Genomic DNA, 23,310 nt, shown 5'->3' with positions numbered 1-23,310 from the left:
CTTGTCTGCTGTGACTGGAAAGCAGAATACTGGGCTTGACTGGCCATGAGCCTGATTCAGCAGTGCCTTCTTATGCCCTCCTGTGATCTTATGTTTATCCATCAAGTTTAATATTGTCTACTCTGAATGCCAGAAACTCTGCAGAAAGAATTTACTACCATCATGCTAAAAAGTATTAAAAAAAATTCTCATCCATAAGAAGGCTAATATTACCTGCTGTCCAGCAACATTCATGTCAATAATAAAAACACTGAGGGGGTAAGTTGGGCTCAATAGTTTCCAACCATATGCAGATTACATCTATCAAATGATAACTTCTATACTTTTGCTTCCATTTTAATCACACTCTGCTTTCCATGCTGTTCTTCTAATCTGCACATCTATGTATCTCTCTTCACCTCCCCACCTCCCTGCTCTTCATTATTAGGAATAGGCTGATATATAACAAAAATCCTTATTATAATATTGTTTTTACTGTTCTGCTGGGAGCCGCCCAGAGTGACTGGCAAAACCAAGCCAGATGGGTGGGGAATAAATTAACCACCACCACCACCATGTTTCTTGAGTTATAGAAGAGACAGATGGATTCCATTTAAGGGGCTGCACAGCAGCTCTCCCACTTTGCTTTTCTGTGTTGACACTGGAGTCAGTGGGATTGTGTCCATTAAGATGTGACTATTTAGAACAACAACAAAGAATTCAACAAAGAAGCAATTAGAAGTGGTCCAATACCTTTTAGAGAAGGATATGTACCTTCTTTGGAAGGCAATTATGCAGCAGACAAGCCTAGTTTTCCCCAAAACAAAACAAAAATATATTCAACACATATGAAAATTTGCTGTTCATCCTATATGTTATGTCCCTCAATGTATTATTTAGCAGTACAATGCATCTGTACCTAGATGTTTCAATTGGTATGTTGACCTGCACTCATTGTTTGTCCAATCATTTTTAATGAATTATTGAATCTAAAAGCCATTGCCCAATCTCACAGGACTTTCTGTGGCTTTCACACTAAATGTGTTTAAGTAGCAGAATTAAGATGATAGCTAGCTAGCTAGATGAGAGAGAGAGAGAGAGAGAGAGAGAGAGAGAGAGAGAGAGAGAGAAAATCCAGTCTGAAGGAAGCAAATTGAAGTCCCATAACGTCAATGGGAATACCTGAAATCTGCCATTAAAATAAAATGCTTCACTTTAGTTGCCATAACATTGTGTGAGAAGCAAGGCTGAAACTCTTGAATTGATACATGTTAAATGAAATTAAATAAGTGCACCATAAATACCTGATGTATCCAAGATCTGAGATTCTACTTCACCAAGACCTTTGAAAATCTAATGTACTTACAGCTTTGATGTGATCACTGGTACTGTAATAAGCAGGAGAGAAAATTAGCCTACTTCTGTGAGAAAATGCAGTCAACTCTGGCTTCCCCAAGTGGTCTCTGAAGCTGTTGCCTAAATTTATTTTAGCAAGAGACCATAACATCTCTTGGGTCTTCAACTGCAACTGCTTTAGCTCTTCCTAGAAAGATTTCAGAGGTATCATTATGTAAGGAAACTGCATCAGTGGACCAATTACATGATTGCTTCTCCAAATTTGATTCTCATTTCATTCTTTTCTTGCTGAAAGTGTATCAGGGTATGCATTGTGTTTGTGCTAGTTGGTCACATACAGTGTTAGGTAGCTTGCAACAAGGGTGTGTCGTGACTTTTGAGGAGTTTGATGCAGCTTCTCTGTTTAGAAATCTGCCAGCTCTTTCAAAAGTGATTTGAAGAAAAAAGAAAAAGAAAGTAAATCCACCTGCTTTATTATGCACTAGCTGCAGCGTCTACACTGTCAATGGTCTTCACTATCAGAGACTATATGCCTTTGGCTGGGAATCACAGACCAGGGAGTGCTCTGTGCTCAGTTTCTGCTTGTGAGCTTCCCATGGGCATCTGCTTGGCCACTGGGAGAACAAAATGTTAGACAAATAGGACTTTGGCCTTATCCAGCACATGCTTCATATACTCTTAAGTTTAAAGGCAGTTTCGTGTATAATGCAGCTGCTGTAATCTAGCCTAGGGTTTATCAGAGTACAGAACATTGAAGTCAATCTATGTCCATCCAGAAAGCACTCCACAAAACAGATGCCATTTGTGCATCTAAGGACAGTAATTGATCCAGGTGTACCTGTAAGGAGCACAACTGCAACTTCAGGGGGAGGGTGACCCCATACAGAAAAGGATGTACCCTACCAAAACAAACTGAGGAACCCCCTCCAAACAGTGTCTCTTTCTTTGCACTGAGCTTCAAATTCTTGGCCTTCATTAATTGTTACTGTTTTTTGCCTTTCCCTAAGTTAAAAAAAAAGGCTTAATATTGTTAGGAGTTTCTGAAGTTCTGTATAATTTGGAGGAAATGGAGTGGGCTTGATCAGCATAGAATAAGGGCCCCCATAAGGGGCCTGAGCCATGTACTAAACTCAGGTTAGAGCCTCTGCCACTCTGGAATCTCTTCCCCTAGCTGCCCAGTGACACCCTGGTAGCTTGGCTTGCACCCTCCCAGTGGTCAACACTAGGCAATCCCATAGAGGAGTGTTGGGTGCTTCCCTGACCCCAATGGAGTGTCATTGCACTTGTAGGGGCTTGGAAGAAAAAACTACACTATTCCACCACTACATTGTGGGCTGTGTAATCTCTCTTCAGGGAATCAGATTATTTGTCAGAGGTTCCAGGTTGCCCGCAAGATTGAGGGGGCCTAAAACACACTGCATGTATGTGACATCACACACGTTGTGCATCACACACGTGTGGTGTCACACAAGCAGCATGCAGGACATCACAACATCTGGAGTAGGTTGAGTGTTCTGGAAACTATGACGCAATGTGCAACACCTGTGACGTCATGCATGTGCACTGTGTCTGATCCCCTCAACATTGAGGTGCCCTTTCCAATAAAGATTGAGGGAGCTGGAGACACATTGGCCCCCTAGAGTTGGCACATCTGTTGGTTGCAATGAAATACCTGGAGCTTTTCTCAAAGTTCCTCACATGTTTCACCTGAGGAGAGACATCCAAATTCTACAAAAGGGGTCATATTGGAGGTTACCCAGCCAAAGGGCAACACCCAATACTACCCCACATGACAATAGGCTTGTGGACAGGTTGTCTCTATACCGCATTGTGTTTAAGAGTGTGCCCTTGTTGATTTATATGGCTCAACAATTGTCTACACAGGAGGACATGCTCTGCACTCAATAAGCATTACATGAGAATAACAGAACAAGTGCATAACTCAAATTCTTATGTTCTACACACATTAAATGTAATGTGAGATCAGCCTGATTTTTAGCGATGGGAGGAGCATTATACTTTATGTTAGGACATTGAATCTGAGGTCAGAGAACTCTTAAAGTTCTGCATAAAGGTGCTTTGGAATTGACTCAGGAAAGTGTTGCCATAGTTTGATCCTTTGGGATGCATACCTGCTGAATGATGAACAATTTTTTTCCATATATTCTGTAGGAAACAGAGTTGTACTAGTTCAGTCTCTATCATTAAGAAAAGAAGAGTGGGGCATGACACAGGTTTGTGGCTGCTTAATTCTTATAATATTTAAACTGCAACTTTTAAAAAATTAAAAGGGTATTAAGTACAGTGGTACCTTGGGTTAAGAACTTAATTTGTTCCGAAGGTCCGTTCTTAATCTGAAACTTTTCTTAACCTGAAGCACCACTTTAGCTAATGGGGCTTCCTGCTGCTGCTACACCGCCGGAGCATGATTTCTGTTCTCATCCTGAAGCAAAGTTCTTAACCCAAGGTACTATTTCTGGGTTAGTGGAGTCTGTAACCTGAAGTGTCTTTAACCCAAGGTACCACTATACTGCCAAAAGAAGTAAAACAAAAAACAAAAAACCTCAAGCTGGGGAGGGGAGCCTGTTCCATAACAATATACCTAAATATAGAGTTTTGAGTAATGCTTCAATTTGAACAACTCAACTTTCATTCCTGTCTTCTCTATGTATTCTTTAATCTGCTCCAACTGGTCTTCCTCCTCTCTGGAGCAGATATCGAGAATGCAGGAGACACTACAGAGGAGAGGAGGGGAAGGTTCTGTGGCATTGGGGAAGTCTGCAGTGCTGCCAAAGCAGCAGCATCAGATATGGTTCATTATTTATTAAAATATTTCAACAGTAACAATTTCAAACAGTTAAATTAAATATTAAGCTTGAAGGTAAGAACTTGTGTGTACTAGTTTCAAACTTATTTAGGAGGTTGCTTATGCTTCCCCCTTTTGAAATTTGTAGGAGATAAACATTTTTATTGTCTATAAAGCTTTTAAAAAGTTTTTTAATGAAACTTTTCTTTATTTCATCATTTATTCAGTTTAGTACAAGAAAGGGCTTAGTTTTCAATCTATGAAAAGTAGTATTTCAGTCCTAATATCTTGTATTTTTTTCAATTTCTCATGGTCCATTTCTTCCCTTGATTTAAACAAAAACAGCTGATGTTTCTCATGTATAGCTCCATGCATTATCTCACAGAAACAGGCATGTGGGAAGTTTTGTCCTTCTCTGGCTCATGGTTTCTATACCTTTCTTACATAATCCAGAATTATCACAGCAGAAGAAGAATTGGTATGACCAATACCTGTACCTCCACTATCCCAAGTGACTCTTTCAGCTGCACATTACAATGAGGAACCAGACAAGGAATGTGACTGAATTCATCCTATTAGGATTCGCTGGAACTAAAAGGGTTGAACTTGTACTCTTCACTTTATTCTTCATCAGCTATGTTTTTGCTTTGGTAGGCAACTTTATCATTATTGCCTTGGTGTGGTGTGAGAGGACTCTTCACAGCCCAATGTACATGTTTATTGCTAACCTGTCATTTTTAGAGACTCTGTACACCACCGCGGTTATCCCCAAAATGCTAGTCAACTTCATGAGTCAGAGAAAATCTATCGCCTTCCATAGTTGCATTTTGCAGGTCTACATCTATTTCTCAGCAGGTTCCAGTGAGTTCTTCCTTCTGGCTGTCATGTCATTCGACCGCTATCTTGCCATTTGCAACCCATTGAGATATACAGCCATCATGACCTTGAGACTTTGCCTCCTGCTTATTGCTGCCTCCTGGATGTGGGGCTTCTTTGCAGTCCTACCACCTACAATCCTGGTAAGCCAGCTGCCATTTTGTGGACCCAATTCTATCAACCATTTCTTTTGTGATGTTGACCCAATTCTCAAGCTGGCCAGCTCTGATGTAAGGAAAATTGAAATGATTAATTTTGTCAATTCAGCTTTGCTCCTCCTAGGCTCATTACTGTTGACGAGTGTGTCCTATATATCCATTATTGGAACAGTGCTTAGGATCCCCTCAGCAAAAGGACGACAGAAAGCATTCTCTACATGTGCCTCTCACCTAATTGTGGTGACACTGTTCTATGGGAGTTCTATTTTCATTTATGTTCAGCCACAAAAAAACCACTCATTGGACCTCAACAAGGTAGCCAGCATACTGAACACAGTGATAACTCCATTACTGAATCCTTTCATTTATAGTCTGAGAAACAAGAAAGTGAAAGAGGCCCTGCGACATTTAACCAGAAGAAAGATTTTCCCTTTAATTAATTGCTGAGTCCTGGAAACAGGGGAAAGTTTCCCTACACTATGTAGTGTTAATTAACAATGAAAGTAAATGGGGACTATTGGTAAAAAAACACAAAAAAAAAACACTTTATTACAGCTTTAAAACTTTTAGTAGTGGGTGGGGTTGAGTTTGTAGTTTTTACTGAGAAGACCAGATTGAACATTCTCACCCAGGGTCACACATTCTCACAATTTTGTGGTTTCCTGAGCTCCTTTGGAAAGCAGCAGAAAACCAATATCATTGTTATTAATAATATATATTACAACAAACCTGAAAATTATTCTGTGAGTGTTAGATGTGGAAAATAAATCCTCAAAGAAACTGTTTCACTTGGCTAATTACAATTATATAGTTGCATTTCTGAGTTTTGTTTAATGTTTTGACTGGTACTTTATATTTGAATTTATAGATCTCCAGCAGCAATATATTCCACAAATATTTTCTGGGGAATTTTTTGGTCATGCTGAAGCCAGTTGTGAAATACTTGAAGTTATTTATGACGATTTCTAATTGCAAACGTTGAAGAATTAAGCCACAATTTTCTTTTGCATAGTCAACTAGTACTCTGTTGTAGAGAGACAGTCATTTGTCTCTATTAAATGGAATCTGCAGCAAAATATTTTGGTGTGGAATGTTTCTGTTTAAGGTGCCAGCCAGCTAGTCAGACATATCCCATTCCAGGGTACTCCATTACATCCCTTCTAGTTTTGTGGTTTCCAACCTCAACTCCCACCCCAGGATTGACCCAACAATTGAGCATTCAGTCTGGTGTGGATGTGCCATGCTTCACAAGAAGCTTTCTTTTAGGAAAGCCATTGGCAAAGCCTCACTCAGAATCTGAAAGATTGTCCTTTCCCCTACACAGCTGTTGATCCTGGGGTGGGTGAGTGAGGAAATCCAATTTCAGAGTGTCATCTATATCCTGCAGGATTACAACTGTTATGCAGTGAGCAATCCTTTGCTGGGTGTGTGAGTGCTCCTCAAGTGTCCTTCCTCTCCTTGATCCACCTATTGAAGGGAGGGGGCAGTTTGGGGAGTGAGGCTCCATAACCAGCTTTTCTAAAGGAAATTTGCTTGTGAAACACTCTGCGGGACTTCAGCTGGTACATAGCCCTGTACAAGCATTCAGGCTTGCAAATGGAAGTACAGTGTACATTTTTGAAGATGTGAAGTACAGTGTACATTTTTGATAGGAATCCTTGATAACCCTTGATATTGGAAGTGGAGTCTTATCACTGCACATTATCACATTAAAAGTGATTATTCAATAAGTACACAGTTCATCCCATAAACATGATAATTACTACATAAACTGATAGAATGTCCCCTAAAATGGCTTCGAGAAACAGCACTATGTCCATGTCAGCACCCAAATGCCTGAGAGAACAAAAATGACTGCTTGGTGCTGATCAGATATCAGTGGTAGCACTAGGCAAGGTTGCCCGGTAAGAACATTCTGCACATGGGTATGGATAACTGATATGGATTAGACTGTCCATCCCTGGTACAAAGTCAAGGCATGAGGAACGTATAATACAGCAGCCCTGAGATATACTGCATCTATTGCAGTATAACAAAACAGTTAACTTCTCAAATAAGTGGTGTGGTAGAATGCACTCTAAAATTTAGAATTGTGTGCTCTGTGCACAGTTGCTTGCCAAGATGTCTGTTAGTAACTTTTCCCATCACAGTTCCTCGCCTTGCATTTATTGGCCTGGAAAAAATAACGTAAGAGTTTTTAAACTTGTTAAAGTTCTTAAATGCTTTTTCAGAGGCATTTAGAAACACTAGAATATTGTCACTTCTACGTACACTATCCTCAGTAAGGGGTGTAGCGTATTAAATTCTACTGAGAGTAGACCTATTGGAATTAATGGACATACGTTAGTCATGTCCATTGATTTTAACAGGTCATTAATTTTAATATTCTATGCATAACATTAGATCTGGAAGCTGCAGTTATCGCAGAATGCTGCAGCACGATTTCTGACAGAAGTGGGGACCATGTGCTCAGAGATCTGCACTGGCTGACAATTTGCTATTGGTCCAAGTTCAAGCTGTTACTATCAGTATATAAAGCCATAAATAATGTGGGACCAGTTTGCTTGTGAGATTGCCTTACCCCACATGTGCCCACTGAACCAATTTGATTGGCAAAATCAGCACTACTACAAGTGCCAGAAAAAACTTGATCATTTAGTGTAGCAGTGCCTACACTATGGAACTCCCTGCCTATTGAGATCAAGCAGCTGCTTTCACTGTACTATTTTTTGTGCCAGCTAAAAACATTTTAGTTCAGACAAGTCTACCTAGATGATTAGGAAACTGAGGCGATTTTAAACTATTTTAGTATTTTAACCTTTGCATGTTTCAAAGAATGGCTCTAGTTTTTTTCATGATCCTATTGTTTTATCTCTTTGCTAACCGCTTTGAATAAGTCTGGGAAAGTGTCCTTAAACTGCCATATTCAACCACAAAGTGTAGTTTATGTCATCTACCGCAAGAAATCTCATTAGCGGTAATGAAATACTTTTTTTTTTTTTTGCTTTCCTCAAAATTCCTCAAATGTTTCACCTGATGAGAGACATTCAGATTCACACAAATGTGAATCTAGAAGACATTTTGTAGATAACTCCACAAAGGTTCAACACCCAACACAAATCCAATGAAACATGCCAGATGACAATAGGCTTGTTCACATATTACATTGAACCAAGGCACAAATTGTCTCCCTACGGAGTTTTTGTAAATATGTATATAGACTCAACACTCATTAAACATTACATGTGAATAATTGTACAGGTGTACAGCTCACCTGTTATATACACAAATTCTAAACTCATTGAATTCTGTGTGTGAATACACCTATTGTAGCAGTGGAAGATTCAGTGATCAGAGAAACAAAATATTTCATTATTCATTCTGTATTTTAAATGTCTGCAAATAAGTGCTTTGGAACTGGTTCAGGGATATATTGGTAGGCCTGATATAATTTGTTCCTTGGGGATACATACTTACCCTTTGATGAATAACTGTTTCCACATATCCTGTAGTAAACAACACTGTGTTCATTTGGTCTCTATCATGAAGAAAAGGATAAAGGACTATAATGTTCTAGGCTGCTGCCTTCTTCATTCACCTAATATTTACACTGAAACTTTTAAAACAGTATTAACTGCTCTCTCACACACCTATGTTCAGCCAGTTCTCTCCTGTGGGGGTGGTAAGAATCCAAGATAATGAAAACCTGAAGGAAGCTTGAAAAAAACATTAATATTGCTGAGGATGGACCCATTGCTTAATTTTGGCAATTTGGAAATATATGTTTGTTTTCGGTTTTATCCGTGCAGCTCTCTGAAAGAGGCAAGGCAGAAAAAATTGTAGCTTAATTAGACTATGCTTCATGAATTACCTTTTATTTTGACAAACATATCAATGAAAATAAGAAGGGGAAACCGATAATGAAGATTGGGGTTTCATTGGCACCCTATGAGTGCAAGTTACATCTGTAGAGAAAAGAGATAAAGGCTTATTGCTGAAGACCTGAGAGAGGTGGGAATGGTTCTATTTTCTCTTCTGCTTCTCTTGCCATCACTGTTTATGTTCCATCCACTTTTTTCCTCTGCTTCCTCATTCTCTTTGTTTTGTTCTAAAATTCATTCCAGCAGTGTCACTACTGGTAGAAGAAGTGAAACATACTGAGATAATAATATGTGTATTTATTTTATTAAAATATTCCAACGGTAAGAGTTTAAAACAGAAGCTGGGGGCATGTTGGATGAATTAAATAATAAGAGTCAGGTTATCAATTAGTGCTTTTCAGTACCATTGATTTTAAACTGGAACATTTAGGGAATTACTCACATGTCTTGCATTTGAAATTAATGGGTGATAAACATGTTTAACACTCTCTAAAGTGTTTTATTTTATTTATTTATGTTTAAAAATGAAATATTGGCCTTATTGCACATTTCTATTGTTTAATTTGATAGAGGGCAAATGTTTTGCATTCATGAAACATAGAATTCCAGTTTTGGTTCTTTCAATACTTTTCTCTTCCCTCCTTTCCCTTAGTTTAAACAAGCATAATTGATTTCTCCATGCATGGTCCGACTGGGAATGCCATATGGACTCTTCCATGCTTCTCAAACTCAGTTTTCATGCCTGTCTTATCTTATCTAAAATTTCAGAGTGGAAAAAGAATTTGACTGCCCAGCTGCTACCCATCTCTCCATTTCCTCAAGTGACTGTTTCAGCAGCACATCACAATGAGGAACCAGACAACGATTGTAACTGAATTCATCCTCTTAGGTTTCTCTGATACTAAGGTGGATGAACCAGTACTCTTCACTTTATTCTTCATCACCTACACTGTTGCTATGGTAGGCAACTTTATCATTATTACCTTGGTGTGCTGTGAGAACAGCCTTCATAGCCCAATGTACATGTTCATTGCCAACTTGTCTATTTTGGAGGCTCTCTACACCACCACAGTTATCCCCAAAATGCTAGTCAACTTCATGAGTCAGAGAAAATCCATCTCCGTCCATAGTTGTATCTTGCAAGCCTACATTTTCTTCTCAGCAGGTTCCAGTGAGTTCTTCCTTTTGGCTGTCATGTCGTTTGACCGCTATCTTGCCATTTGCAACCCACTGAGATATGCAGCCATCATGACCATGCGCCTTTGCCTCCAGCTTATTGCTGCCTCCTGGATGTGGGGCTTCTTTGCAGTCTTACCACCTACAATCCTGATAGGCCAGCTGCCATTTTGTGGACCCAATGTCATTAAACATTTCTTTTGTGATGTTGACCCCTTACTCAAGCTGGCCTGTTTTGATGTAAGGAAAATTGAAATGATTGATTTTGTAAGTGCAGCTTTGCTGCTTCTGGGCTCATTACTGGTGACAAGTTTGTCCTATATCTTCATCATTGGAACAGTGCTTAGGATCCCTGCAGCCAAAGGACGACAGAAAGCATTCTCTACGTGTACTTCTCATCTAATTGTGGTGACACTCTACTATGGGAGTTGCATTTTCATGTATGTTCAGCCACAAAAAAATCACTCTTTAGACCTGAACAAGGTAGTCAGCATACTGAACATAGTGGTAACTCCATTGCTGAACCCTTTCATTTATAGTCTGAGAAACAAGAAAGTCAAGGAGGCCCTGAAACATCTTGCCAGGAGAAAGACTTCCCCCTTAATTAAGCTCAGATTTCTGAAACAGGAAAATGGACCTATGCACTGTGTAGTATTAAATAATGGAAGTTGATAAAGGTGGGGAGGTTGGTGGGAAGGTGTACACACATCTACAAGGGTGGGGAAATGGTTCAGCTGAATTTTCTAGATGTGTAGATCATTTTCCTGGGAAACATCTATTCTTTGTTACTGTTCGAAATCTCTAACAAATGTGGTGTGGTGGAGCTTCTGGCTTTCAGTGAGGCGATATTCATTAAAAAATTTACTCAGTGATGAATCTCACAGGACAGTCTTTGAACAGATACTGTCTTACAGTCTCAGCTACCTCAGAGAGTGGGTTTGAAAACAGTAACACTATAATCCACTTTTTTTACTTTCTGAGTTCCTGTGAAAAGGGGCATATAGCTGTTATTAATAATTTTGATAATGATGAGGCTGAGAATGACCTGAAAACTCTATTGTGTGAGTCTCAGATAAAGAAAATGTAACCTCAATATAAAATGTTTTACTTGGTTAATGACAGTTATGCAATTGCATTTCTGAGAGACATCAATTTTACGATTTAAATTTCTTCGTTAACTATAATTTTCCAACAAACATTTTTATCACACTGTATCCAGCTGTGAATTTCATGAAGCTAATTGTGATAAACTTTAATTGCGTGGACAGGCGGAGTCCCCAGATCCTGCGCGGTCCCCCCGTCATGTGGAATAACGACTCAAGACAACATGCTATGGGATTAAATTGGCCACAACTTTATTAAATTTCAAATGTGGGTAGACCTTGGCTCAGGCATTGGGCGTTCTCCCTCCCCAGTCCCCAGCCGGGGACCTAGGGAGCATCAGGGTTATCCAGTGTGTGTGTGGGGGGGGGATGGGCCAGCTCTGGAGAACATATGTTCAAGCAGAGATAGCCGCCCCCGTTACGCCGCCGCCGCAGGGGAGAGCAATGACGACCTTTCGGCGTACGGTCAAAGCCTCCCTTCAGAAACCCCATTAACGGGGAACCCTGGTATCGCCACTGCAAAGAGGAAGATGGACTAAAGGATTCCGCCCAAGGCCTGATACCGCCAAAGTTGTGACGTTTTGCTACGGGAAAGGCAAAACCTGCCAATGCAGGGAAATTCCTTTCCGGCCCTTTAACAGCGACCTTAACGTAGCAGCGCCCGCATACCTGTGAAGAAAAGTTAACCTGCAAAACCTGTGAAGAAAAGTTAACCTGCAAAATAAGACATTAACTGAGGGTGGGTAGGGTGGGAGAAGCTCTGGAGCCAAGTGAGGATTCCCAGGTAAGATCCTCCCTCTATTGTGTGGGCAGGTAATCCCTCCCCTACCTGCCCTGGTCTCCTTGGCAACGCTTCCCCCAGGTGGGATTGGACAACTGACTGAGGTAGGCGGAGACCTCCAGGTATCCCACCTGAGGGAAAGCAAGGCCAAGCCTATGCTGTTGGAGCCGCTCCAGATCTAGGGGCTGCACGTGTCCATGCAAAGGGCGCCCCCTGTTTTAAGCGGGGAGCGGTCATTGTTACGTTTGAAAACTTAAGCAACAATTCAGTTTTTGGTGGTTACACAATTCTCTGTTGTAGAGAATCAGTCACAAATAAATGGGATTCACACACACAGTGTGTGTGTGTGTGTGTGTGTGTGTGTGTGTGTGTGTGTGTAATGCTTCTATTATGGTTCCAGCAAGTCATGTCCTTGCCCTATTCCAGGATATCCATTCAATCCCCTCCAGTGTTCTGGTTTTCTACTCTTCCTCAGTGGCGTAGCGTGGGGGGTGCAGGGGGGGCCGGCCGCACCGGGCGCAACATCTGGGGTTAGGGCAAATCCATGGGTTAGGGGGCGCAAATCCACAGGTTAGGGGGCGCAAATCCACGGGTTAGGGGGCGCAAATTACTTGCCTTGCCCCGGGTGCTGACAACCCACGCTACGCCACTGCTCTTCCTGCAACAGTCAGGCAGCATTTGGTACCAATTTCTCTCCCTCCCTGTCTCTTTTACAAAACTCACACACTCTCTCACAAACTACAAACCCAGGGATGCAGATATCTCCCTACTGTGCCTGTTTGGTACTATTTGGGCTATGTAAGTTTTTACACAACTGGAGAATGCCACGTATCATTATGATATGGCTGTTTCATCGCACCTTTTTATGAAATTGAACTGGGGTCATATAGAGAGGGCATGCTGACATCCTGATGCAGGGAATGGTGATGTTCTAGTATTTTGTGCAGTATGCACATGTATCAATAGAAGTAAATATACAGGCAAGTAAATGAGAAGAATTAATTTCCAAAATTCTGACTTCACAACCTGAATCTGCATTAACTATTACTTTCAAGTTTCTGATCCTTTTGAAACACACACAATATTTCACGTATTCCCTCCTGATGAGCTTTAGAGACTACCTGAGAGCCTCCAGTTCTACTGAGAATAAGTTTGGTAGTCTCTTTCCCAATGTCTTTTGCACTCTTGGGACCACAGAAACAATGTATGATGCCATCTGTAGGCTGCAATGCATTTATTAACAGGCTCTGTTGGGGGAGAAGTGAGCTTCTGAGGATTTCAGTAGGGCAAATTGAACACATGGCGTATCATCGGGGTTAACCTGAATGTTCCCTCAACCTGTTCAGCACCTATTCATATTTTGCAACCTCATGTCATCCAACTGAAAGGTAAAAATTAAGCAGTTCATAATTCTTGCCTTCCTTGTTCCTGCCTGCACTTAACCAATGAGTGCCTTTCGCTCTCACAATCAAAATAGTTCATGTATTTTTCTTGACATTTCTTTCCATCTCTATTAAAATAGAGGGGTGGGGGTGGGGGATGGGGCACTGAATTTTATTTCCATGCGAGGACAGGATGAATGTTGCCATTTGATTCACACAGTTCCTAGACCCCTGCCTCCTACTCCAAATATGTGATCAGAATTGATAGCAGTTATCTGTGTCTGGGGAAGGAAAAGTAGGACTTTGTAATCTAATGTGTCCATCCCCAATCAATACTACCACGACATGATAAACTGCTCTTCACTGAGCACTATGTGTGTGCCATAAGATTCAAAGAATTTAACTTCTATTGTAGTTCTAATGATTTGAGAGACGGGTATATTGGATAAGCTTGGTATGGGGAGAGCGGGCAGCACTATGCTGTTCTCTGGTATTAAGAGATGATAAAACTTATCTCTCTCCCCCCTTAAAACTTTAAATCCGTTCAGTTATTGTTAATGGGGAGGAAATAGGGGGTGGGGGGCAACACCCATGTCAAAATTATGACATTTTCTTCCCCCCAGATCAAAAGTAGCCTTTTTAAGGGGGGGGGGTATATGAGTAACAAAAAGAGAATTCTGCCTTACTAACTTTGGTTATGCTGCCTGTTTTTTTGTAGGGCAAAATGTATTAAGGACAAAATGTCCAATGAAAGCACCATTACGGAATTCCTCCTCTTGGGTTTCTCTGACGTTCGGGAGATACAGCTTGTATATTTTGTGATCTTTCTACTGATCTATATGGCAGCATTGCTAGGGAACATCCTCATCCTTGTGGCTGTGGTCACAGATCCCCATCTTCACAATCCCATGTACTTCTTCCTGGCAAATTTGTCTGTTATGGACCTTGGGTACATCTCAGTCACAATACTAAAAGCCATGGCTAACTGTCTCATGAATACCAGGTTGATATCTTATTCTGAGTGCATTGCTCAAGTCTTCTTTCTCTTTTTCTTCATGGCATCCGACTTTTTCCTCCTCACAGTCATGGCGTATGACCGGTATGTTGCCATTTGTGACCCATTGCATTATGAAACAGTAGTGAATAAGGAAGCCTGCATCCAAATGGTGACTAGTACATGGATCAGTGGTCTCCTTTATGCAACATTACACACTGGAGCAACCTTCGCTGTTCCTTTTTGTTCCAACACCATCAATCAGTTCTTCTGTGAGATACCTCAACTACTTAAGCTCTCCTGCTCTGACTTGTACCTTGTTGAAGCTGTGGCTCTGGGCTTGAGTGCATGTCTAGGACTCGGCTGCTTCAGTTTCATAGTTGTGTCCTATGTGGAGATCTTCAAAACAGTGTTCAGAATTCCTTCGGCACAGAGTAGAGACAAAGCCTTCTCTACTTGCATTCCTCATCTCAGCGTTGTCTCCTTATTTCTTTTCACTGGCATCTTCGCCAACCTAAAACCAACTTCCAACTCCCTGGCGGGTCTGGACAGTTCAGTTGCCATGGCTTACTGTGTCCTTCCCCCACTGATGAATCCAATAATTTATAGCATGAGAAACAAGGAGATCAAAGCAGTGTTGTGGAAAATCTATGGCAGATCCTGGAAAAAGCATACCAAAGGAAAATGTGGCTGTATAGGTCTGTGGCATAATATGCAAACAGGAACATCTACTCCCTGAGTCAGATATGGAAGTTTCTGACTGGCACATAGTACACAAGATGATTTGAAGCAGGGGCGCCACATATAGGGACTGGAAGGGGCTTTGGCCCCCTCAATATTGGTGGGCAGGGGGCTGAGCCCTGCAATATTGAGGGGGCAACCATCCTCCGCCACCACCGGGGGCCCTCCGAGTGCCCCTGCCCTCACCCAGGAGCCAGGCGGGGACTGAGATGAACAAAGGGCACAGATCACCCTCCATGCATCCTGCCTCCGCCCAGCGCCATCATGTGACGCATCAGTATGGGGGGCTAGTCAGCTCCCATGATTTAAAGTGTACCTACCCATGTTCTTATGTCTTCATTATGACCCTGTTCTGTTCTGTGTCCCATTGCTTTCTCTTTTTTTAATAAAGTGGGCAGACACATACAATTGTGTAATGTTGACTAAACTAGACTAGATCATGGTGTTAAGGGTAGGTTCTTTTGGCTTCATCTCTGCTTGTCTTTAGATGTAAGGCTAAGATAATGACATTTCAGCATGCATATGAAATGGATCCCACAGGGATGATCAGGGCTTTTTAAATGCTTTTTCCTGGTTATTGCTGCTGAGGCTGCGTGTGGCGTATGAAAAGAGATAAAGAGATACAGTTTCTATTGACTTGTTCCTAGAACAGATTTTTTAAACCTTTATTTCATTATATTTAGTATAACTTCAGTTGTCCTGAAGGTTATGACTGTGGATAGAAAGTCAGAATTATTCTTATTTTATTTTTAAAAATCCTAGAGTGCAAATAAAAGCTTTTGGCAACTAATTTTTGATAACTATTTTGATTCATTCATCAGAGTCATTGTTACTTGAATTCATTGACCATTACTTTGTTGGGTTAGTTACAACAAGTTTTGCTTTAAATATGTGAGTGGGTTGCACTTCCAATTCCAGCAATGAAAGTCAAAGTACAGTTTTCCATGCCAGACATTAATGCTTCAAACGTAAAAGAGACTCCTTAGCGGTTGGTGAATGAAATAAAAGCTGATGCGAAATGCTCTTCCAAAATCTCTTATGCTGTTTGTGGGTGCTTATTTGTAACATAAATAACCTGTGATGGGAGGGAGAGAAGGGGCTGCAATTATCCAACACACTTCTCAGAAATCTATCATATGTCAAATTTCTGCTCATTTAATGCTGAATAAAATTGCTGTGTTGGTAGTTCACATCAAAAGATCATGGAAGCAATTGGCAAAGGAGTGAGGACTGGAAAAAGTAGGGACAAGCCCATTGATAACTTCAACAACATGATTCAATATTTAAGATCCACCGATCCTTCTTGCAATGAGGTTTCCAAATGCAAGAAGTGCTCACAAAATGTATTTATGTACAAAGTGGACGTTTAATAGGGAAATTAATTGTAAAGAATTGAAAATGTAAAGAATTGAAAAATGTGTATTTTACAGGAGGAGTGTGTTCAGAATGTGTAAAAAATGGGTGCAATTTAAACGCAGAGATTGTTAATAATTTCAAAATGAACTAGGAATAAAAATGAAACTCATAACAGTATTGTTTCTCAAACCAGCTTCATTCCAGCTAGAGTCCTTCAGCCTTTCCTAATTCATCTCCACCATAGGTGTGAACACCTAACACACCCACATCCTCTTTCAAAGCATAACATTTTGCTTTGGATCCATCCCAAGTTTCTTTAACCAAAACTATTGTTCCAGTTCATTATCATAGACCTGTTTCAGATGGTTTGCTCCCAATATTTACTTTTTGTCATTATATCCCAGCTTTCCTCCAAGGAACTGAAGGTCACCTTCCCAAGTCTAACCTCCAGACAGCTTGGTAAGTTAGCTTAGCCTGAGAAAATTGGTGAAAGGTCACCCAGTTATCTTAATGGCTGAACAGAGATTTGAACCTGGGTTCCCTAGTCCTAGTCCAACACTCCAAGCACAACACTATACTGGCTCAGAATAGTCAGAATAATTTACTTATGTTAATCAGATTCAGTACTTCATTCGAGTTGCAGCTTGACATCTTGGTCAATAAAAAAGATATAACAACCAAGCAGATTTTGAAATCAGTTTCCCATTCTGTCTCCATTCATCAGCAAGTCACTCTTAAGCATCCTTTACATAAGACTGAAGTTAAGGGTCAGTGGTTTAAAGATAGAAGGGAAATAATGGTAAGCAGTGGCGTAGCGTGGGTTGTCAGCACCCGGGGCAAGGCAAATAATTTGCGCCCCCTAACCCGTGGATTTGCACCCCCTAACCCGTGGATTTGCGCCCCCTAACCTGTGGATTTGCCCTAACCCCAGATGTTGCGCCCGGTGCGGCCGGCCCCCCCTGCACCCCCCACGATACGCCACTGATGGTAAGAAATATAGACAATTGCATCACTTGTTTTGTAAATTAGAATTTGCAAGTCCGCATGGTGATGTTCTCCAAGGAGGGACTCTCCGAAACACTACAGAAAGCAGGGAGGCTCAATTGAATCCTCTTTGTCACAAACTATAAATCATCTACTAAAGACCACACTTCAACATTTTTGAACTTTTTTATTCCAGACAAAGACAGAGGTGAGTAGAATCCTATTAGTTCATCCTCAGTGCAGACCAGGGCTTGGAAGGTGCTTATATTTCAGTTATGAAAAGATCTCAAAATGTTTAATACAGCAGTAAGGTTAATGCAAACATAATTTTTCTCTGATAAAAAGTGATTACATCCATAGGTAAGAGAAAATAATAATGTGTTGTTTCAAAATTCTGGTGATTGGGCTTAAAAGCTTCATGATTTTTCATTAATGCTAGGAAGTGTGTAGTTTGCATTTCTAAAAAGAAAGTTAAAGCATTGGGTTAGCAAAAATACCAAAACATCAAGTGTAAAGTTCTTTTATGCAACCACACTCCAAGGAGATTTTTTAAATTTATTTACATCTGGTGCTCATATTTCAGTTCTGAAAAGACCATAAAACGTTTAATACAGCAGTAGGATAAATGAAGACATGATTATTCTATGAAAAAATAGGTAGTATTTATAGGTAAGAGAAGATAATACAGTGGTGTTTCAAAATTCTGGTGATTGGTCTTAAATTCTGAACACTCACCAAAGCCAAATTATTTTTCATTAATGCTAGGTGGTATGTGATTTGCTTTTTTAAATAAAGAAGCAGCATTATGGTTCGCAAAAAAACAAAAACAACAACAAAACCCCACCATAGTAAATGTCCTTTATGCAAACAAACAAATGAGAATCTGCTTATTTACATCTAATAGCAAGGTTGCTCTGATAAGCTGTAGTGTGTATTTGATTCTACTTTCTCAATCTTGATTCAACATGAAACCAAGTTGGGTCTTTGCTGAGATGCTCCCCATGCTCCTTTTCAACTCTAAAATTCTATTAGTACTGGGGAGAATGAATGGTGTCAGTTGAAAGTCTACTGCTGGCATCACCCATTAACACATATTGGGATAGGGGGCAAACCCCACATACAATTGCCTGCATGTTTCCTCATCCAACAGACTTTCATTAACTCCTTTCTAATTTTAGACATTTAGCAGCACACCTCTGCTGGTGCTGCTAAAACACAATAGCAGAGCTGCTCTTCAAGAAATTGTTTAAAGAAATACTAAAGAATTATGGTGGCCAACCAGTCTACAGTGAGAAAATTTCTTCTGATGGGGTTTTCCAGTGACCGAGAAGAATATTTTTTTTAAAATTTGTGATATTTCTCTCCATTTATTTAACAGCCTTAGTGGGGAATTTCCTAATCACCATTGCTGTTGCCCTGAACCACAAACTCCACACTTCTATGTACTTCTTTCTGGTCAACCTACAATAACCAGACATTTGCTACATCTCAACCACAACCCCCAAATCCATTTCTATTAAAATAGAGGGGTGGGGTGGGGGATGGGGCAATGAAACTTTTTGTATGTGAGGAATGTGTACTTTAAAAGTAGCCTTTTAAAAGGGGCATATGAGTAAGAAAAAGAGAATTCCGCCTTACTAACTTTGGTTATGCTACCTGTTTTTTTGTAGGGCAAAATGTATTAAGGACAAAATGTCCAATGAAAGCACCATTACGGAATTCCTCCTCCTAGGTTTCTCTGAAGTTCGGGAGATACAGCTTGTATATTTTGTGATCTTTCTACTGATCTATATGGCAGCATTGTTAGGGAACATCCTCATCCTTGTGGCTGTGGTCACAGATCCCCATCTTCACAATCCCATGTACTTCTTCCTGGCAAATTTGTCTGTTATGGACCTTGGGTACATCTCAGTCACAATACTAAAAGCCATGGCTAACTGTCTCATGAATACCAGGTTGATATCTTATTCAGAGTGCATTGCTCAAGTCTTCTTTCTCTTTTTCTTCATGGCATCAGACTTTTTCCTCCTCACAGTCATGGCGTATGACCGGTATGTTGCCATTTGTGACCCATTGCATTATGAAACAGTAGTGAATAAGGAAGCCTGCATCCAAATGGTGACTAGTACATGGATCAGTGGTCTCCTTTTTGCAACATTACACACTGGAGCCACCTTCGCTGTTCCTTTCTGTTCCAACACCATCAATCAGTTCTTCTGTGAGATACCTCAACTACTTAAGCTCTCCTGCACTGACTTGTACCTTGTTGAAGCTGTGGCTCTGGGCTTGAGTGCATGTCTAGGACTCGGCTGCTTCAGTTTCATAGTTGTGTCCTATGTGGAGATCTTCAAAACAGTGTTCAGAATTCCTTCGGCACAGAGTAGAGACAAAGCCTTCTCTACTTGCATTCCTCATCTCAGCGTTGTCTCCTTATTTACTTTCACTGGCATCTTCGCCAACCTAAAACTAACTTCCAAATCTGTGGTGGGTCTGGACAGTTCAGTTGCCATGGCTTACTGTGTTCTTCCCCCACTGATGAATCCAATAATTTATAGCATGAGAAACAAGGAGATCAAATCAGTGTTGTGGAAAATCTATGGCAGATCCTGGAAAAAGCATACCAAAGGAAAATGTGGCTGTATAGGTCTGTGGGATAACATGCAAACAGGAACATCTACTCCCTGAGTCAGATATGGAAGTTTCTGACTGGCACATAATACACAAGATGATTTGAAGCAGGAGCGCCACATATAGGGACCGGAAGGGGCTTTGGCCACCTCAATATTGGTGGGCAGGGGGCTGAGCCCTGCAATATTGAGGGGGCAACCAGTCTCCACCACCACCGGGTGTCCTCCAAGTGCCCCTGCCCTCACCTGGGAGCCAGGCGGGGGCTGAGATGAACAAAGGGCACAGATCACCCTCCATGCATCCTGCCTCCGCCCAGCGCCATCATGTAATGCATCACATGAGTGGGCTCCCTCAATGTGGGGGCAAGTCGGCTACCCTTATTTGAAGTATACCTACCCATGTTCTTATGTCTTCATCTATGACCCTGTTCTGCTCTGTGTCCCATTGTTTTTTTAATAAAGTGGGCAGACACGTACGATTGTGTAATTGTGACTAAACTAGACTAGATCATGGTGTTACTGGTAGGTTCTGTTGGCTTCATCTCTGCTTGTCTTTAGATGTAAGGCTAAGATAATGACATTTCAGCATGCATATGAAATGGATCCCACAGGGATGACCTGGGCTCTTTTTTATGCATTTCCCAGTTATTGCTGCTGAGGTTGTGTGTTGTGTATGAAAAGAGATAAAGAGATACAGTTTCTATTGACTTGTTCCTAGAACAGATTTTTTAAACCTTTATTTCATTATATTTGCTATAAATTCAGTTGTCTTGAAGGTTATGACGGTGGATAGATAGTCAGAAATATTCTTATTTTATTTTTAAAAAACCTATAGTACAAATAAAAGTCTTTGGCAACTAATTTTTGATAACTATTTTGATTCATTCATCAGAGTCATTGTTACTTGAATTCATTGACCATTACTTTGTTGGGTTAGTAACAGCAAGTTTTGCATTAAATATGTGAATGGGTTGCACTTCCAATTTCAACAATGAAAGTCAACGTACAGTTTTCCATGCCAGACATTAATGCTTCGAACATAAAAGAGACTCCTTAGCAGCTGGTGAATGAAATAAAAGCTAATGTGAAATGCTCTTCCAAAATCTGTTATGCTGTTTGTGGGTGCTTATTTGTAATACAGTGGTGCCCCGCAAGACGAATGCCTTGCAAGACGAAAAACCCGCAAGACGAAAGGGTTTTCCATCACGGAGGCGCTTCGGAAGACGAAGTTCCCTATGGGCTTGCTTTGCAAGACGAAAACGTCTTGCGAGTCTCGCCATTTCCCCCCCGCTTTCCCCCCCTTTTTCAAAGCTGCTAAGCCATTAATAGGCTTTTAACAGCTTAGCCGCTAAGCCCGCTAAGCCGCTAATAGTGCTAAATCGCTAATAGCACTAATCCGCTTAGCCACCAATGGGGTTGCTTCGCAAGACGAAAAAACCGCTAGACGAAAAGAATCGCGGAACGGATTCTTTTCGTCTTGCAAGGCACCACTGTATAAATAACCTGTGATGGGAGGGAGAGAAGGGGCTGAAATTATCTAACACGCGTCTCACAAAATGATCATATGTGAAATTTCTGCTCATTTAATGTTGAATAAAATTCCTGTGTTGGTAGTTCACATCAAAAGATCATGGAAGCAATCGTCAAAGTAGTGAAGACTGGAAAAAGTAGGGACAAGCCCATTGATAACTTCAATAACATGACTGAATATTTAAGACTGATCCACAATTGTGTCCAACACTGGCATTTGCAATGAGGTTTCCAAATGCAAGAATACCTCACAATACATATTTATGTACAAAGTGGACATTTAATAGGGAAATTAATTGTAAAGAATTGAAAATGTAAAAAAAAATGAAAAATGTGTATTTTACAGGAGGAGTGCATTCAGAAAGTGTAAAAAATGGATGCAATTTCAATGCAGAGATTGTTAATCATTTCAAAATGAACAGGGTTTGTATTTCCTTTGGAATGAGGTACAGCAGAGGCTATTCCAGGAATGAAAATCCTTGCTCAGATTTTAACACTTGCCAGATCCTGGGATTTGATGGGGGGTCTAGGAATACAGATGAAACAGTAACAGTATTGTTTCTCAAACCAGCTTCATTCCAGCTAGAGTCCTTCAGCCTTTCCTAATTCATCTCCACCATAGGTGTGAACACCTAACACACCGACATCCTATTTCAAAGCATAACATTTTGCTTTGGATCCTTCCCAAGCTTCTTTAACCAAATCTATTGCTCCAGTTTAAAATCATAGACCTGTTTCAGATGGTTTGCTCCCAATATTTACTTATTGTCATTATATCACCCCTTTCCTCCAAGGAGCTGGAGGTCATCCTTCCCAAGTTTAACCTCATGACAGTTCTGTAAGGTAGCTTAGCCTGAGAAAATTGGTGCAAGGTCACCCAGTTATCTTAATGGCTGAACAGAGATTTGAACCTGGGTTCCCTAGTCCTAGTCCAACACTCTAAACTCTACACTATACCGGCTCAGAATAGTCAGAATAATTTACTTATGTTAATCAGATTCAGTACTTAATTTTAGCTGCAGCATGATATTTTGGTCAATAAAAAAGATATAACCACCATGTAGGTTTTGAAATCAGTTTCCCATTCAGTCTGCATTCAGTCAGCACTTCACTCTTAAGCATTCCTTACATAAGACTGAAGTTAAGGGTCAGTGGTTTAAAGATAGAGGGGAAATATTTCTAGGAAATATAGACAATTGCATCACTTGTTTTGTAAATCAGGATTTGCAAATCCTCATGGTGATGTTCTCCAAGGAGTGATTCTTTGAAACACTACAGAAAGCAGGGAGGCTCAATTGATTCCTCTTTGTCTCAAACTATAAATCATCTACTAAAGACCACACTTCAACATTTTGACACTTTTATCTTCCAGACAAAGACAGAGGTGAGTAGAATCCTATTATTTCATCCTCAGTGTAGACTAGGGCTTGGAAGGTATTCATATTTCAGTTATGAAAAGACTGTAAAAGGTTTGATACAGCAGTAGGATTAATGAAGAAAACATTCTTCTACGAAGAAATAGGTAGTATTTATAGGTAAGAGAAGATAATAAAGTGGTGTTTCAAAATTCTGGCGTTTGG

At 40.5% G+C, this 23,310-nt stretch overlaps 4 protein-coding genes across 4 annotated transcripts; all 4 read left to right on the top strand.

The window, feature by feature from the left end:
* Positions 1–4,677: 4,677 nt before the first annotated feature.
* On the top strand, positions 4,678–5,622 carry LOC114583008 (olfactory receptor 6M1-like). The gene has a single exon (XM_028704352.2). It carries the CDS (start codon positions 4,678–4,680, stop codon positions 5,620–5,622), a length of 945 nt encoding a protein of 314 aa, XP_028560185.2.
* A 4,280-nt stretch (positions 5,623–9,902) lies between these two features.
* Positions 9,903–10,904, top strand: LOC114583009 (olfactory receptor 6E1-like). Its single transcript, XM_028704353.2, has one exon. The coding sequence runs from the start codon at positions 9,903–9,905 to the stop codon at positions 10,902–10,904; it is 1,002 nt and encodes a 333-aa protein (XP_028560186.2).
* A 3,334-nt stretch (positions 10,905–14,238) lies between these two features.
* Positions 14,239–15,231, top strand: LOC114583010 (olfactory receptor 14I1-like). The gene has a single exon (XM_028704354.2). The coding sequence runs from the start codon at positions 14,239–14,241 to the stop codon at positions 15,229–15,231; it is 993 nt and encodes a 330-aa protein (XP_028560187.2).
* A 4,034-nt stretch (positions 15,232–19,265) lies between these two features.
* Positions 19,266–20,258, top strand: LOC144325334 (olfactory receptor 14I1-like). Its single transcript, XM_077918226.1, has one exon. It carries the CDS (start codon positions 19,266–19,268, stop codon positions 20,256–20,258), a length of 993 nt encoding a protein of 330 aa, XP_077774352.1.
* Positions 20,259–23,310: the final 3,052 nt, after the last annotated feature.

Source organism: Podarcis muralis, chromosome 13 (genome assembly GCF_964188315.1).
Source record: "Podarcis muralis chromosome 13, rPodMur119.hap1.1, whole genome shotgun sequence".
Taxonomy (NCBI): Eukaryota; Metazoa; Chordata; class Lepidosauria; order Squamata; family Lacertidae; genus Podarcis; species Podarcis muralis.
This window is presented reverse-complemented; position numbering and strand designations above follow the sequence as displayed.